Genomic DNA, 15,925 nt, shown 5'->3' with positions numbered 1-15,925 from the left:
TGGTACAGTTGTGGAGGAGATGTTCGTGTGTAGTTGTTGGAGTGAGGTGGTGAGTCTGCTGTAGATGTTCCTGACTCGGAGTCCACCCGTTGTGAGACGGGTGTCGACGGTGATGGTGGAGGGCCAAAGTGGAAGAAGGTTGATTGAGACACCAGAGTCACGTCAATGCGATGCAGAGACTACGTGTCCCTGATTGAAAGGTGATGTCTACGAGAATGAACGAAGGAACGAAAGTCAAAAGTCACGACGAGGCTGCGCCTCAGCATCCAGGCATCTACGTTCCCCGCATCGCTGATTGGTGGAGTTCCCCGCTCCTGGCCTGAACTTTATCGATAAGCGGATAAGATAGCATCATTCCAGTTCATTCTGGTATGCAAGCATTCTCGTAGTCCTCTATACACTCCCTTGGAAACCTCATAAACTCGTCCCATCCCTCCCCCAAATACCACGTTATCGCCGTAATTTCTGATCTCGCTCGCGTCTCGACCCAATACATCTCCGTCCCATACATCAAGCCCAACCACCAACTCAGCAGTATCAATGCCGGTGGATCTTTCTGCATCAACTTAGCAAAGAACTCAGGTAGCAGTCTCCCCATGAATCCCGTGTACGGTGCAAAGTCTCCGGACTCCTCGCTCCAGCGACAGCAATCCTGTCAGTATTCGTGCTGGCGCATGATACGGGCTCGTCTTTGCGGTGGTCGCGTCATCGATACCACATAGATCTGCTAGCCCTGGATGAATAGCCACCCGGCCAGGACGATCATCCTCGAAGAAATCCGCCGTCTCAGCATGAGACTTCATGAATACCTCCCACCACATACTGCCAGCTTTCCACTGCACCGTCGCCATGATCAGATGGCGCAAGCCCCCTTGTAGTGTCAGCCAGCTCAGGGAGGTCATATCGTCTGAGAAGACAAACGAGCTGAGCGGGTCGTATTCATCTAGAGCAAAGGAGCGAATAGTCAATAGCAAGCACGCAGAAATGAGACTATCCGTGTTCTTCGGGCCGATGGTGGTAATTTCCTGAGAATACTGGGTGATAGCCTGCTGCCAGTGGTAAGTTTCCGTCAGGGTATAGACGCGACCATCCGAAGCCATGTGGCGGATATGCGAAGTTGCTGCTGCAATGATGGTATGCAGAAGGAAAGGTGACTTTATTGTCAGCAGCAGTCCTCCTTAGTAAGATGAAGTCAAGAGCATACATTAAACCCTAGCTGGATGATTTTTGCCTGCATAGCGGATTGAGCGCGTCCCGGCCCGAGCGCCGGGTTCGTTAGGCCATGGTGGAAGTGCTGCAATGCCTGCACTACAGGCAATGGGCCGCTTTTTGAATCCAACTGCAGGATCTCGTTGATCTTCTTGGTCACGGTGTCCACCGACATGCAGTACGCCTTTGAATCAGGCGGGCTCGCAAGGAAGACGCTGACGCTGTCTTTGGTCTCGGGCTCATAGCTGCAGTCGAACCCGAGTTTTTGGCATCGGTGACAGGATGGTTTCTCCTCGTCGCACTGTCGTTAAGGAAGAAGGCGATCAGAGAGGATATTGAGTAGAAGAGTAAAGAGGGAATACCTTGACTCGTCGTTGCTTGCAAACGAGGCAGCCAGCACGGGATTTGCGATGCGGGCGTCGGGGATGAAAAGTACGAGGAGAAGGGCGAAGCTGGAGGACAGACTGCATGGCAGCCACCAAGTATTGCTAGTCCTTGCTACGTTCCATGAAGGTGCATAGCTTGCAACCATGCAATCACGATGAATGAAGAGAACAAGACAGTAAGACAGACAAACTCATGACTTATGACGATGAGAGCAGCCTCACGGGAGTGCCTGACCAGACTAATCCTAATGCGGAAGCCAGCTATATTCCACCACCATAACATAACATAAAATGTACACTTTAAACACCATCATAATTCATATACCACTACTTATATACCTAACCGATCTTCGCATTCGAGAAATCCATCTCTGCACAGACACACCACATTAGCCTCACCTCACCTTCCACCTATAGTGGCAAAAAAAAAAAAAAAAAAAAAAAAAGAAAGGGAAGAATACTAACCAGGATGTTCCTCCTGAAACTTCTTCAAAATATCCCTCTTCTTCTGCTCATCACTCGTCAACCCACCCATCTCCTTCTGCCTCTGATCATACATCATCTTCTCGACCATTGCTCTCGTCTCGCCATCCAACTCACTCAGCGACGAGTTCTCCGGCGTAATCTTCGTAACATCGATCTTCGGCGCACTCGTAACAACATGCGCCCACCACTCCACCTTGTTCACCTTGTCCAAGTGGATCGAGATTTCCTTGCCGGGCGGCTTCGATGTTGATTCAAGGGTCCAGGAGCATTCGTCGGGGATTACTGGATGAGGGAACTCGCCCTAAAAATTCCCCATTACTATTGTTAGTATTGTCGTAAGAGAGTTGTAGAGTGGGGTAATGTACGTCAATAAAAGCCTCCTGCCCCTTGATCGCAACGCGAATTTTCGTCTTCGTGAGCACAACATCTAGATCCCGACCGCGGATATTCGATGCCACCGGGATTGTCACCTCCACGTCGCGGATCGTTTGGGTCCATTTGTAGGGCAGTTGGGCTTGTTCGGCGGCTTCGCGGGCTTTGCGGGCGGATTCTTCTTCCTCGCGGCGGGCGAGCTCGGCGGGGGTGGGGGGTTGTTCGTCGGCCATTTTGCTGTTGAGGGTGTGTTAGTGGTGATATGGGTTAACTGGGGGGAAAGTTGGGGACATACTTGGTTGTGAGGGATTGTAGAGCGTGAGGGGATGGAGATTGTTTGGGAGAATTGGAGGGAATTACAGATATGGTGGGGACTGGCTGGATGGCTGGAAGCTTCCGCGTGCGGGGCAACTTTCTACTGCGTTTACGGTGTAGTCGATAGACACTACGCAACTACAATAAACAGTATAGTTGAGGTAATGGTAGGATATCGTATGTCATTATTTTATTACATACATTTTCCTCCATCAATGACCCACAGGTTCTCTTCTGTCCTCCCGGGACAACAGGATAACCCCCAGCGCCCGGCGCATCAGGGCAACCCGAACAGTAACATTTGCTATGCACGCTGCTTAATATCTGCAGGCCCAGATGTAGAATAACTCCGAAAATAATCATCAGTCCACCCATCCTCGACGCCCGTAGATCCCTGCCAGCCATATTTTATCTCATTCCGTACTGTCCGTTAATATCTCCTCGCCTAGATCCTCTGCCACCGGTCCAGGATACGTCGAGGCTTCTTCGATATACTGCACCTCGCCGGATTCCTCCCGCTCGATGACGTCGAAGAACTCGCCGGCATACTCGGCCATCTTGTTTGCCATTTTGTTCGCCAGCTTGTCCTGCACAATCCCCTCCAGCAGGCGCATGTCCTCTTTCCATTTGCGTTCCCGACGGGCCTTTTCTTCTGCCGGCCGGCGGCAGGTCCCGTCTCGCTCCCGCATCTTCAGGCAGTTCGGGCACAGGTAGTTGACTTCGCAATAGGAGCAGTTGCACGGCGGGAAGGCGATGGTGCAGTCCTCGCATACGTACACCGAGCAACTGGTGCACTCGCGGAGAACGCTGGCGCACCGCTGTCGCTGGTCACCGACCGCTCGGTACTGCGGACAGAAAAAGGACTGACATCCTTGCCATCTGGGCTGGTCGGACGGCGAGTCGCAGTAGACCGAGGATGGCGAGGATGAGCGTGAACGGTTGGAATTGGAGATGGAGAGGCTTCGCGAGCGGCGGTGAACCAAAGGCGTGGGTCGAGGATGATCGAACGCGCTACTGCTCGCCTCGGGAAAGACCTCTTGGTTGTCCTCGGTAAAACTGCTCGTAGTTGAATCAAGGATCCGCTGCGTCCGATACGGCAGCTCGAACTCTGGCACGGAATTCGTGTAGTGCACCCGCGATGCAAACCCGCGAGAGCCGGTCTCGGCGTGGTTCTGGATCGCCAGCTTTTCCAGCGTCAGATCCCGGTACCCACAAATTCTCAAGCGGAGTCCCCGTAGATCATGCTCGATACACAGCGGCTTCGAGCAGCTCTTGCAGTGGACCTTCCACTGAGGTGTGTCGTAGCAGTCCTGACATAGATTGCGCGGGCAAGCTGCAGGCTGTCGGTCGGGTGGGCCAAGTAGCCACCGCATCATGGCGATATGTCCGGTTTCCAGCGTGTAGTCGGGCTTGCGAGGGTCTCCGTAGGCGTCCCGCGGGAACGTTTTGCTCCATTCCTGTGCCGAGTACTCCAAGTCCTCCCATCCTTGTCCTCGAGGCAGAGGCACGGCTCGTACCTGGTCCACATCGCGGTTCGGTGTGCCAATACTGATGCCGCCGCCGCCAGAAAAGATTGGCTCAGTGCAGCACCAATGGAACGTAAGAGCGGGATAGGAGGGAGTTGCGTTGTTGGCTCCAGTAGTGTTTTCGGAATCTTCGACAGGGTCTTGCATAGAACATGGCGACATGGTAGCTCCAGGAGCCCACCAGTATGGACTGTCCTTGGAAGCCGATCGAGGCCGGCAGTGCAGATAAGGCCGTTCATAAGCACAGCTAGCACATAGAGTCTTTCGACATCCAACACAGTGCATCAATATACTGCATTGCTCGCATCGTTCAGGAATCAACTCGCAGCAGTTGTCGCAGCGGATATTCTCCACGAACTGTGTATGGCTCCGTCGCAAATGTGCCGGTAGCATCTTCCCCTCTCCATGGTCTCCACCCTCTCCAGTCCCCAAAGCCTCGCCGTAATAGCCGGTCTCACTGTGTTCCCACAGCTTCGCATCCCGCTGGGCTGGACGGTTCGCCTGGTCTACCGGACCAATCCAATTCTTCGACCTCCACAGCCGATCAAACACCACCCACACCTCCGCCGACCCCTGGGGAACACGCATAGACACGTAGCCCCGCCTCCGGAAACATCTCCCCGCAGGAGTCGAGCACCATGCGGTATCCGTCCAGATGCCCAGCTTATGGCAGAGATTGACCAGTTCATGTGTGGGTTCGGAGTCGGAGTCTTTTCGCGACAAGGAGGAAGTCAGATACGGCCGTCGTCGATGATGTCGACATCGATACGTGTAGAGACTCTTCAGTGCAAGATGCTTCGTATCCGGCGAACTTCCGATGTTCTGCTCCATATTGACATCATACTGGAGGCCAAACATCGTGAGATACGGGATGATGTGGTACTTGAGCGACACGTTCTTGCAGCCTCGTACGGAGAGATGTTCCAAGGTCTCGCGTCGCGAATGTAATACCGTCGACATCAGAATCTGCCCCGACACAGCTGTGTTATCCAGCTCTAGACTGCGCAAGCACGGACTAAACGGAATCACCACGTTCATCAACAGCTGGTCGAGTGCATACGGGCGGGACTGGCGCGGGATGACGGTCTCGGAGGAGCCGGTGAAGACAACCCGGAGGGGCGGCGGGGTGCCAGATGGGTAGAGCAGCCGAAAAGAGAGGTATTTCCATGCTGTCGGATAAGAGCGGAGGAATGATCGGAGGTAGCGGGAGGTATGGTAGAGGCTCAGGATGGCCTCGGTGGGAGTCTGCAAGAGGAGAGATTCGAGGATGGGGGCATTGGTAGTGACAACGAGTTCGAAGGTGGATAGCGGATGTTGGGCCGGAAGGACGGAGTGTTCGAGCGCGGAGTCCACCAGGTCTTGCTGTTGTTGGTCTCCGCTGGGCTTGCCAGCCATGGCTGCAGTAATAGTAGTAGTAGTAGTAGTAGTCGACTCAGGGCCCGATCGATGATCGATAGCGGGCACTCCCGGAGTATGAGATACGGATGGCATGACGATCCGAACCGGATGGCGGAACCCTTTGCTTCTTCAACAGCCTTTTTCTTTCCCCTTTTGATTTTACTCCCCTGGAAGGAAGCTGGAGGTTAGAGTGACGCGAGATCGCGAGCACAGCGGAGAATGCGGGAGAGGGCGGCACATCATAAGGGAACCAGGAAGGAGAGCATGCGCAAGGAGGGCGGATTACACCCAAATGTTGGACATGAGCTGTGGCCATCCACGGGAGGGAGAGGAGTAGAATGGAGGGAGAGTCGGAGGGAAGAGGAGGGAGAAACAAGTTACAGCAAACCGATTGGGGGTGGCTTGGACAACTCAGCTCAGAATTGGCGATGGGCAACAAAAATCCAGCGGGAGGCCGGCAATCATGTGATAGGTCGCCTTGGCCCCGTTGGGATGCCACTCTTTTGTGTTGTTGCTTGCTGCTGATGATGTTGATGATGAGATTAGACTTAATCCTATGACGATATACGTTGGGTCACCGGAGTGTGTGGCCTGACGGGTCTCAACTTTCACTAGTGATTCGCCCCGGTGTGTTTATTGAATATTGAATTCATCCCTCTTGATTTCTTTCCACTATCTGCTGCTAGCTGCGTGGTGTTGTTCTCCCCCCCGACGATCCAAACCACCACAAACCACAACCACTAAACTCGGCATCCGCTTTGGGCCGTACCAGCATCAGTAGGGCACAAAAACGATCCATCATTGCATAGAAAATAGCAAACCACTAGTTCCACCTGACTAGGCTTTGCCTTGTCCACCCCCTACTCGTTCCCATACTTCCACCCTGTTCAACGGTCGCGCCCAACAATCCGATTCTCCGAACGCCATGGGAGCGAGGGCGGCCTGAACTAGTGTCGCTCTATTGTTTCTCCTACCGTATATCCCCTTGCAATACCCTTGCGCCCTTCCACCACCAGTGTGCTATCCTTCGCGTCCTCCTCTTCCTCGTACTGGATATCGAAATCACTGCCCAGCCCCTTCCACGTCCGTTGCGACCGAAGGAATTCCGCTCCAGGGGAGATGGTCCCGCCGATCATCGCGAGATCCCCTTTGGCTCGTCTGGCCAGGGCTCGCGCTGCCGATGGACCTCCAGCTGATGCTGACGAGGCAGCACCCTCTTCTCCTGAGGCAGAAACGCGGGGTGCAGGGTTTCGCATGGGCCGGGAATGCGAGACATACCGGCCAGTGCGCAAGTCGAATTCTGGCGGAGCCGACTCGGGCTCGGACATCTCATCCTCATCCTCCCCGGGCACAGCACCGTTCGTCGACGCATCTCCATTCTCTGCCTCAGCAGCGGACTGATCCAGGACAGTCTGGAAATCACTCTGCCAGGCTCCCGTCCAGACCCGCTCCGTATCCCCCTTCAGGGTAAGCTCCAACTCAAACGGCGTGATAACCGGTTTCCAGAAATCCCGACTATCAACGAGGGAGCTTTCCCAGCATCCGATGACCACCCAGCCGCCGATCTCGCTGAAGTTAGCCACCTTAGCCGCGTTCAGCTTGCCCACCACAAACAAATAACTCTTCTTCCCGGCCGCCGCGATCCGTTCCCGAACATGATCCACAATATGCAGGTAATTCTTCACACTCAACGTGTTGACCAGGATACCAAAGATCGGGGCGGTATTCAAGGACGTCAGGATAGCATAGCGACGGCGCAAGGCGGCGGCCGTGGACGCGGGCAGGGGCTTAACATCCTGGCCCGGCTTATCCGTAGGATAGATGTAGATAGCCGCCACGCGAGAAGCAAGGGTGAGAAGCAGCGCAGTAGGCGGATCAGAGATGTGAAAAAGCTGCCACTCAGCCAGAGACTCGGGACTCTCGCGCACCGTCTCCGGCACCGTCCGGTTCGGAATAGCAGACGAAGGGTCATGAAGCACCTCCGTCGCAAACAGATTCGTATACCCCTCCTTCACCAGAGCCTCATACACTGCGGGGACATGATCACAGTAAGTCACATCAGCCGCCAGAATAACCTTCGTATCCAGCTCCGGATACGTCTCCTTGAACGCACGCACGACCTTCTCCAGCGCCAACTCCTTATGCGTAAACACATAAATCACAGGGAGTCTGGCCGTCGGCGACAAACACGACCGGCCGTAATGCACGACCACATCGGCATCCACATGCTCAGCCGCCACCTCATCCACGCAACAAGTTCCGTAGGAAGTATCTGCCAGGATATACAACCTGGGCGCAGGCTCAGCCTCGTCCACCTTCAACTGAGCCACCGACTCTGCCAGATCCTTCTTCTCCCCTTCTCCTGCACCTTCTTCCGTCCCCGCACTCTGGCCACGGGCACCCTCTCGCGTAGTATCCAATCCCCGACTAAGAAGCTGGAACACCCTCGGCGCATCCGGGAGCATATCATCCGGAAACTGCAGCGCAATGCGCTTATACCGCGCCTGGCGGATCTCCTTGAGCGTGCGTTCAATGTCATAGGTGATGGCGATTTCTTCGTCGGAGACGGGACTGCGGTTCGGGACGGGGTCGGTGGCTTCGAGGATGCGGTCGTCCGGGGTGGAGAGGACCGGGGCGGCCTCCATATCGGCGCCCATGGTGGGGGGAAGTATAATGGATTGAATGTGTAGATTTGTGGTGTAGTAGTGAAGTTTGGACCTCACTTGAGGGGTGGAAAAGTGGGATGGTTGCAAATTTCGGGTTGATTTTCATCTGGCGGGCACTATCCCCCCACTTTCACCCCGCCATCCACTCGCTCGCTCGCTCGCGGAAAAGAGCGAGGGCCAATCGCGGTGGGATGGATTACTGAGGTTGGTTATGGTGCCATATTACAATGTAGAAATATAGGTTTGTTAATTAATAGAAAAGTGTATATAAAAAATGTATACGTATTCCACATCTAGATAGAGATGTAAACTCTACACACCTACTATTTACATACAACACCCCTCCCCAAAAACCTAATCTACAAATCCGCCCTCGCCGGCTCCCCAGCCCACACCCTTCGAATCAATTCCCGGATCGGCTCACGCTGGATCTCCCTAGGGTTCCAGTACGGGTTACTAACCGCAATATCCGCCGCCTTATCAATATCCTCCTCCTTCATACCAAAGTCCTTCAATCCACGCTTAACCTGCAACTTCTCCAACAGGACATTCAGCCCGTGGATCGCATCCCCGTTACTCTCCGGCAGCGCCTCGGCCAACTTCTTCATGGCCTCGGGGATCTTCGGCGCATTGTAGGAGATAGCGTGCGGGAGCACCGCCGTGTGCGTCTCTGCATGGGGCAGGTTGAAGCTTCCGCCGAGGGTGTGGCAGAGCTTGTGGTGGATGGACATGCCTACGCTGCCGAGACAGGTACCGCAGAGCCAGGCACCGTATTGGGCGGAGGAGCGCGCGGAGGGGGAGCTGGGGTTCTGGACAATTTCGGGGAGGGAGGAGGCGAGGGCGCGTGTGCCTTCCAGGGCCATTAGGTTGATCACGGGGTTGGTGTTGCGCGCGTAGAGAGCTTCCACTGTTGGTTCACGGTATTAGCTTTGTTTCTAGTATGGAATGTAGAGAGAAAGAATGTAGTGGGTAGGACTAACCCGCATGCGCGATGGCATTGACACCGCTCGTCGCACTCATGGCCACCGGCAAGGTCATAGTCAGGTCCACATCGTAGATCACAGTCCCCGGGAGGATCTTCGGGTCGGAGCGCGTCTTCTTCAATCCGTCTGCCGTTTCACCCAGAATGGGGGTCATCTCACTGCCCGCATAGGTGGTCGGGATACAGATGTGCGGCAGGCCGGTGCGGATGCTGATGGCCTTTCCTAGGCCGATGGTGCTACCACCGCCGATGGAGACGACGCAGTCGGCACTTTGGGCTTTTGCGTATTCCAATGCCTTGTCGGTGATGTGAGTGGGAGTGTGCATGGTAGCTTCGGTGAAGATGCCGGCCACTTGGCCGTTCAGGACGGTTTTGACATTCTCGGCTTGGGAGACTTGCTGCGGGGTCGAGAGGAGGAGAGGTGCTTTGAGGTTCTGGCGGGCGAGCTCATCGGGGAGCTTCTTCAATGTGCCGCTGCCGAAGATGACTCGGCCGGGGTTGGCGTTGTATTCGAAGGAGTCCATGGTGGTGGCTGTGGTTGGAGTAGTGTATGGGGTTGTAGATGAGGGGAAGGCGAATGAGGATAGCGGGGAGGGAGACTCATATGAGAATTAGGATCGGTATATATCTTTGCCTAGATCGACCCATGAATTGGAATACTAGGAACCCGAACAGCCGACGAAGCTTGATCATCATGAATAATCCCCCACACCCCACCGATCCGGAGGGAACGTCATGAAGTTATTGGGGCAAAGGCCTTTGCCGTGGGTCGCCCGCGGAGGGGCTCGGCAGTTGGCTGTTGTTCATGCCGATACTATACTGCTTGCATTGGAACGCGAATTTACCTCAGTGTTAAATATATTCGGTGTTTAATTCTTTGAGAAAAAGTTCTTGATTAAGGAATTATAGTAATAGTTATAGCACAGTGTTATAGTTGTCTTGCACCGGTAAGTAAATGCCCTCTACTCAAGCTTCAACACCGTATCCTTAGGGCTAACCTGCGCCCACTCCAACGTCTTCTTCCAGATCTTCCCCTGCTTCTCTCCATCCTGACTCTCAGGCGAACTCTCATCCTTCTTCAAAAGGGTAAAGTACCCCGCCTCCCCCGCATGTTTCTCACCCACAGCCAGCTCGACCACATCCTCCCCGGCCTCCGTAGCCGTGCGCATAGTCGGGTCAAGCAGTCTCAGCAGCGGCCGGAGCGGCTGGATAATGAGGCGGGAGATGATCCTAAGAATCAGCGGCGTGTTGGTGCGGAGAGCGCGAGAATCACTCAGGTTGCCTGGATTGATAGCTACAGCCTTGATGTGCTTTAGGCTGTCGTCCTGAAGTTAATCCCAATGTCAGTACAACCACCAAAGTCTACTACTTACTCAAAGCAAAGCAAAGTGGGGAAGGTATTATACCTTGATCAACTGCCCATTCAACGCATACATCCACATAATAATCGCCAGCTTCGACACTGCATACTGATAGAACCCCTTCCCCCTAACATCCTCACCCGCCTTCTTAGTCGGTTTCACCAGCACCTCCAGATCCTCTGGAATGGTAGGCGGATACTTCTCCAACCCATTCTTACCGGGCCAATGGGCATCACTGCCGAAGAGAACAACCCGGCCAGAATCAGGCCCAAATGAGCCTAGCAGACGTAGCACTAACGAGGCGTGAGCGATATGGTTTACCTGGAAGGTCTTGTCCAGTTCGTCGGGGGTTGTTTCGACTTCGCTGGCGAGGTTCCAGTAGTATGCATTGCAGATGATGCTTGCTAATGGAGGAAGTGTGCCATTGGATATTTCAGTTGCTAGGGTCTGCGCGAAGGTCGATACTTCGGAGAGGTTGGAGAGGTCTAGTTTTCGGATTGAGGTACTTGGACTGGAGAAGGGCGTGATGGTGTCGTTGAGACGCTTGGTGTTGGGGTCGGAAGTGGAGGGGTTGCGAACGGTGAGGACGAGAGTGTAGTCTGGGTATTTGGTGAGGAAGTGGTGGACTGCTGGAATGGCGAGGGAGCTGTTGGCTCCGGTGAGGAGGATGGTCCCTGGCATTGCGGTGGAGGGATGTATGATGATGATGACGATGGAAGAGTATGGGGAGATAGCTTGTCTTAAGTGAGATGGGTTATCTGCTAGTTGGCGCTTATTATCATTTCTAATGTTGCTTTTCCCTGCTGCCAAGACAGTCTAGTATAGCAATTAATTTATGAACAGATGAAGTTGCTAGTCTTGAACTGGTAGCCGACAAGGCTGTTCGCTTCCGCAGTCCTTTGTACCTGGATTTCTAGGGAATGGAGCAAGATTGCGAGATCTACTAATTCTGCTCTGGCAGTTACGATGCGAAGCATTCTAAATTTAGATTAAGCTGGGTCACAATATGGCTGAAGCTCAATTATCTAGAGATAAGATATTAGCATCATTGAGTACGTATCTGCAAAGCACACTCCCTGTTTTTATTTTCCCGACACCAATGCTATGCATAACAACCTCCCGCTTAGGGTATCAATAAACCACACTCGATTCCATTGAATCCAAGTCATGGAAAGCCATAATTTGCTGCCCACCCTTGCCCTTGGCTTTTGTCTTCTTGCGCTTGTTCTGCGGCTTGTCCTGGCGGCCACCGGCATCGCTATCATCCGAGTCATCATCACTGTCGTCACCTTCATCGCTATCGTCACTGTCTCCGTACATGCGCTTCTCCCCCGGCATCGCCCCGTACCTATCAGCGCCAACAACAGCCTCATGCCAAACCTTCACCACCTGTCCACCACCAGTAACCATGCGCCCCTCAACGTCAAAGCCCAGGCCAATCACGCCCTCAGTCTCATCATGCATAACCTCCGCGGCAACCTTGTTAGCGCCGATCCGCACAAACTTGACCCGACCATTGCCCAGACCAACAGCGACCACCTTGCCCTTACCCAATTCATCCGGCAGAACAGCCATGGTCTCCAGGGACTCTCCACCACCTCCTCCACGCTCCACATAGATCCGCTCGTCCTGGTCATCCCACGCGCCCTTCTCCCAAAGCGTAAGGACACCGCCAGAACCCCCCACAAGCACCTTCTCGCCGCGACTCGTGCCACTGGCCGCCAATCCGCCAATGTACGTCGAACTGATCAACTCCTCTTCCTGATCCTCGCTGCGAACAAGCACACCCCGTCGCAAATCCGTAACTGCCAGGGTCGTCCCACCCGTCGTCACCCATTGCTTGCTGAACCCCGAGGTGCTAGTATCAGAGGCCGGAAGAGGCGTAAGCGACGAAACATAATCGTCGTGAGGGTGATGAGATTGTTCAGGCTTCGCGGAAACCTTGGAGTAGGGTATGCGGAGATCGTAGAGGTGGAGGGCGCTGGAATCGGTCGCAAGAAGGAGGGTCTGAGGGGAAAGCGCATGAATGATGGTGGGAGCATCGATGGATCTAAAAGCGAATACAATGAGCCATTGAGTCCTCTCCTCCCTTCAAGCACATATAAAAGGGGCTTATCTCCTACCCATTCTTTTCCGTAGGAATAGCGATCTTGTTTTCCACGACTCCCGTCTCCGCCTTTGCGGCCTTGATCAGCCCGTCCGTGCCGGCCGAATAGAGCGTCTCGCCATCAATTCCAAACGTCAAGCACCGGCAGCTACCCTTGTGGCGTCTCGTCCGCCACATCGTATCAATGTGTCCTCTGCCATTGCGTGACGAGGCATTTGACGTCTCGTCGTCGTCGCTGGCCGCTTCGTCGGTGGGGAGTCGGAATGTCTGGACATGCCCGGAGGAGAGACCCACGGACACGACGGGTTCCTTGGGATGCAGAGCCTGGGAGAACAGGTCCGCCGATAGCGGAAGGGTGCAAACAGTGTCGAACATTGCGAAGAATGAGCAATTGCACGAGGGCGAATCTATGCCGCAGTTTTTTGACTTGCGGAGCTTGCAGCTGCAGGCTGGCGGAGCCGATCAGTCTCGGAGAGGGCGGGCCGACGGATCTTCCGGGGTTGGTTGGCTATAAAGTTTAGGCTTAAGGCTACTAAGAGCTTGCTGTCTACGCAGGGCTGACTAGGTCAGGAGTAGCAAAGGAACAACTGTCTCTTGGATTGAGTGGACTCAAAAACAGAAAAGAAGCGAATGTGAAGTTAGGTACAAAAAGTCACAGCACGAAGTGAAAGAATCAACAAACAAAATCTGCATCAATCAATCTGGAGTGAATGAAAATAAAATGGGAAGACAGCCCGATACACAAAAGCAGTGACCACTTTTCGGACTATTTACAAGCCCGCAACTCTCCCATATTCCGTTCCAGGAACCTGTCCTGTTGTGTTCGGCTTGTGGGATGTAATTGAGGCTCTGAACCCTGCACTTCACCTTATGCGGAAGCGCTGAAGGTCGAGTTGATGGGTCCGAACTTGATGTTTGAGAAGGTCACCGAAGAATCGGGATGCGCCCCCTCGACTGTCGCAGGGACGCCTGATTCCGAGTCGCATGTTCCGCGTGCAACACCTGGGTCGGTAGCGGTAGCGTTCTCGGGATAGTCGCTGTCGAGCCACTCCATGCTGGCATAGTAATCATCCCACAAGCTCAAGATGAGAACCATGGAAGACATGGCATCACTGATTCCAGCAAGTCCATTGTGCTCAGCGAATATATCGTCGTCGCCAAAGGCCTTCTTCTGCGCAGTGCAGAAGTCCGTTGTGATCGAGTTTCCAGTCACTCCAGAGATGTTGGAATCAGCGTTCGCTATGACATTTCCGTTCTGCACGTAGTAACGCTTGATCTCGCTGAGGGAGCCAGAGCCATCAGTGATGAACTGGGTCACAACCGTCATCTTGGATCCGGTGTCGATGGTCTTGCCAGGACCGTAGAAAGAGTCGTTGCCCATGCGATAAGGGTTGAAGTCGCAGCCGTCAGGGTCGCAGGTTCCTGTAGATGGAATTAGCCGAAACATCAACCTAGACCACCTATTTGGGTATCCGTACCTCCGTAGCGATCATCCGAGTAGGTTCCACCGCAGTCGTTACCCTCACACATGGTCTGTTCGCTGCTGTCACAGGGATGGGGTGTCAATGCGGTCGAGATCTTGTTTGCCTCCCAGATATCCATTTCAGGGCAGCAAGAACCGTGATTGCCGATACCTGTGTTGTCATTGTTGCTAGAAGGTTCCCAGCCATCGACGTTGGCCTGATTCAGGTCAGCATGCTAGCGATGAGGGAATCTCGGAGGACTACATACTTGTCCGTCGATGAACTTCAGGTCCCGGGGGCATTGGGAGTCACAGTATCCTGTTCCGTACTTGGCTCCAGCCTTATTGGCAGGGTATTTCGAGGCTCCACCATCGGCGTCCATTGCAGTGAAGTACAACGCGCCGTTTAGCCCACATGGGAGGTTAGACACATCAACGTCGAAAGTGAACTCTGCGTCAAGCAAGTTGAACGTCTGGTATCCCTCGTCACTCGTGTCCATGAGATACAACCGCGAGCCAACATTGGAGCCAGTGACGAATTTCAGTGTCAATGAATCACCGTCAGTGGTGACACCGTAGGTGGACTCGTAGTCCGCTCCGTCCAGGGCGCAGTTGGTCGCACAGGTCTCATCATCAGGGCAGAGAGTTGCATCCCACTGTTAGGTGCGTTAGCCAGTTCGGCACATAGGGGTCAATCAAACTCACGGTGTTGCCAGTGTAGCAATTGGTGCTGTCATTGACAGAATGGGTCCAGCGCCAGTTCGAGTCAATGACAACTGAGCCACTCTGTTCCGTGCAGCTGCCTTCAGAAGTGCATTTCTGCCAGGTCAAGGAAGGATGGACTTCCTCCGTGAGCGTTCCGGCTTGCTGGGCGCGAACAGCCGTCAGCAGGGCTGAGAAGAGAAGGGCACGTTGATGCATTGTAATGAAATTGTATAAGACTCTAGTCGTCTCCTTTTAGTGATTTCGTTGTCTGTCCGGCAGATGAATTTCCAAGCTGTACAGCGGCATAACCTCCCTATTTATAACATTTCCACCCAGCATTCAATTCCATATCATCTTGCAATCCGGAAGAATAGGGTCACCCATTTTTGCCGGTATAACGGACCGCCAGTCCGCCGATGTTTCAAATTAGGCAAGCTCTTCTGTGCCGTGAAATGAAGAACGCACAATAATAGAGTGTCATGTTGCAGAAAGAGGGTTCTGCGTGTTGAGAGATGTCCGAAAGTGGGCCCAGGTTCTATCACTAGGATGGAGTATATCAGGCTGCTTGGCTTCCGCTGTGTATTATTGGTTCATCGAGCTCAAGGATTCACGGAGGGCCCTCCGAATTGTTTCTGTTCCCTGCATGTAATAAGCACTGGAGCCTTCCAATGAAGACTGTTTGAGTCATGTGTAGCCTTTCCAAGGCCGTGCATGCAGAGAAACATTGCCTTACTTGCTAACTTGATGAAGTTTTGCAATAGACAGGTTTTTGGAGCCCTTTTCTTCGGTTCTAGAATCCTAGCTCGAGTAGGTATCTGTATTGTACCCGGCAAATTCTAATGAAGAATAGTAGCAAGTGACTGCAATCGTGCAGTCCGCTCTAATGCTATTTTTCATTTCCGATAGTTAGAATATCTTCGAATCGTGATCCCTGTATTCAGTTAGCCGCG

General features: G+C 53.6%; 8 protein-coding genes across 8 annotated transcripts; all 8 read right to left on the bottom strand.

Moving 5' to 3' along the window:
• Positions 1 to 578: 578 nt before the first annotated feature.
• Positions 579 to 1,100, bottom strand: An07g09400 (uncharacterized protein; the record flags this gene model as incomplete). Its single annotated transcript, XM_001391978.3, has 1 exon — positions 579 to 1,100. The coding sequence occupies one exon, from the start codon at positions 1,098 to 1,100 to the stop codon at positions 579 to 581; it is 522 nt and encodes a 173-aa protein (XP_001392015.3).
• Positions 1,101 to 2,055: 955 nt separating this feature from the next.
• An07g09390 (uncharacterized protein) lies at positions 2,056 to 2,686 on the bottom strand (the record flags this gene model as incomplete). Its single annotated transcript, XM_001391977.3, has 2 exons — positions 2,056 to 2,382; positions 2,447 to 2,686. The coding sequence occupies 2 exons, from the start codon at positions 2,684 to 2,686 to the stop codon at positions 2,056 to 2,058; spliced, it is 567 nt and encodes a 188-aa protein (XP_001392014.3).
• Positions 2,687 to 3,181: 495 nt separating this feature from the next.
• Positions 3,182 to 5,785, bottom strand: An07g09380 (hypothetical protein; the record flags this gene model as incomplete). Its single annotated transcript, XM_001391976.3, has 1 exon — positions 3,182 to 5,785. One exon carries the CDS (start codon positions 5,783 to 5,785, stop codon positions 3,182 to 3,184), a length of 2,604 nt encoding a protein of 867 aa, XP_001392013.1.
• Positions 5,786 to 6,639: 854 nt separating this feature from the next.
• Positions 6,640 to 8,349, bottom strand: An07g09370 (uncharacterized protein; the record flags this gene model as incomplete). The annotated part of the gene is made up of 2 exons (XM_059748702.1): positions 6,640 to 8,027; positions 8,121 to 8,349. 2 exons carry the CDS (start codon positions 8,347 to 8,349, stop codon positions 6,640 to 6,642), a joined length of 1,617 nt encoding a protein of 538 aa, XP_059601085.1.
• A 368-nt stretch (positions 8,350 to 8,717) lies between these two features.
• An07g09360 (uncharacterized protein) lies at positions 8,718 to 9,864 on the bottom strand (the record flags this gene model as incomplete). Its single annotated transcript, XM_001391974.1, has 2 exons — positions 8,718 to 9,265; positions 9,339 to 9,864. 2 exons carry the CDS (start codon positions 9,862 to 9,864, stop codon positions 8,718 to 8,720), a joined length of 1,074 nt encoding a protein of 357 aa, XP_001392011.1.
• A 438-nt stretch (positions 9,865 to 10,302) lies between these two features.
• An07g09350 (uncharacterized protein) lies at positions 10,303 to 11,382 on the bottom strand (the record flags this gene model as incomplete). Its single annotated transcript, XM_059748701.1, has 2 exons — positions 10,303 to 10,665; positions 10,747 to 11,382. 2 exons carry the CDS (start codon positions 11,380 to 11,382, stop codon positions 10,303 to 10,305), a joined length of 999 nt encoding a protein of 332 aa, XP_059601084.1.
• Positions 11,383 to 11,832: 450 nt separating this feature from the next.
• Positions 11,833 to 13,183, bottom strand: An07g09340 (uncharacterized protein; the record flags this gene model as incomplete). The annotated part of the gene is made up of 2 exons (XM_001391972.3): positions 11,833 to 12,751; positions 12,825 to 13,183. 2 exons carry the CDS (start codon positions 13,181 to 13,183, stop codon positions 11,833 to 11,835), a joined length of 1,278 nt encoding a protein of 425 aa, XP_001392009.1.
• Positions 13,184 to 13,676: 493 nt separating this feature from the next.
• Positions 13,677 to 15,191, bottom strand: cbhA (1,4-beta-D-glucan cellobiohydrolase A precursor cbhA-Aspergillus niger; the record flags this gene model as incomplete). The annotated part of the gene is made up of 4 exons (XM_001391971.3): positions 13,677 to 14,230; positions 14,287 to 14,488; positions 14,540 to 14,926; positions 14,976 to 15,191. 4 exons carry the CDS (start codon positions 15,189 to 15,191, stop codon positions 13,677 to 13,679), a joined length of 1,359 nt encoding a protein of 452 aa, XP_001392008.3.
• Between the last annotated feature and the right edge of the window lie 734 nt (positions 15,192 to 15,925).

The sequence above is a fragment of the Aspergillus niger genome (assembly GCF_000002855.4).
Source record: "Aspergillus niger supercontig An07".
NCBI lineage: Eukaryota > Fungi > Ascomycota > Eurotiomycetes > Eurotiales > Aspergillaceae > Aspergillus > Aspergillus niger.
The sequence above is the reverse complement of the archived record's forward strand: the minus strand, read 5'-3'. Positions and strand labels throughout refer to the sequence as shown.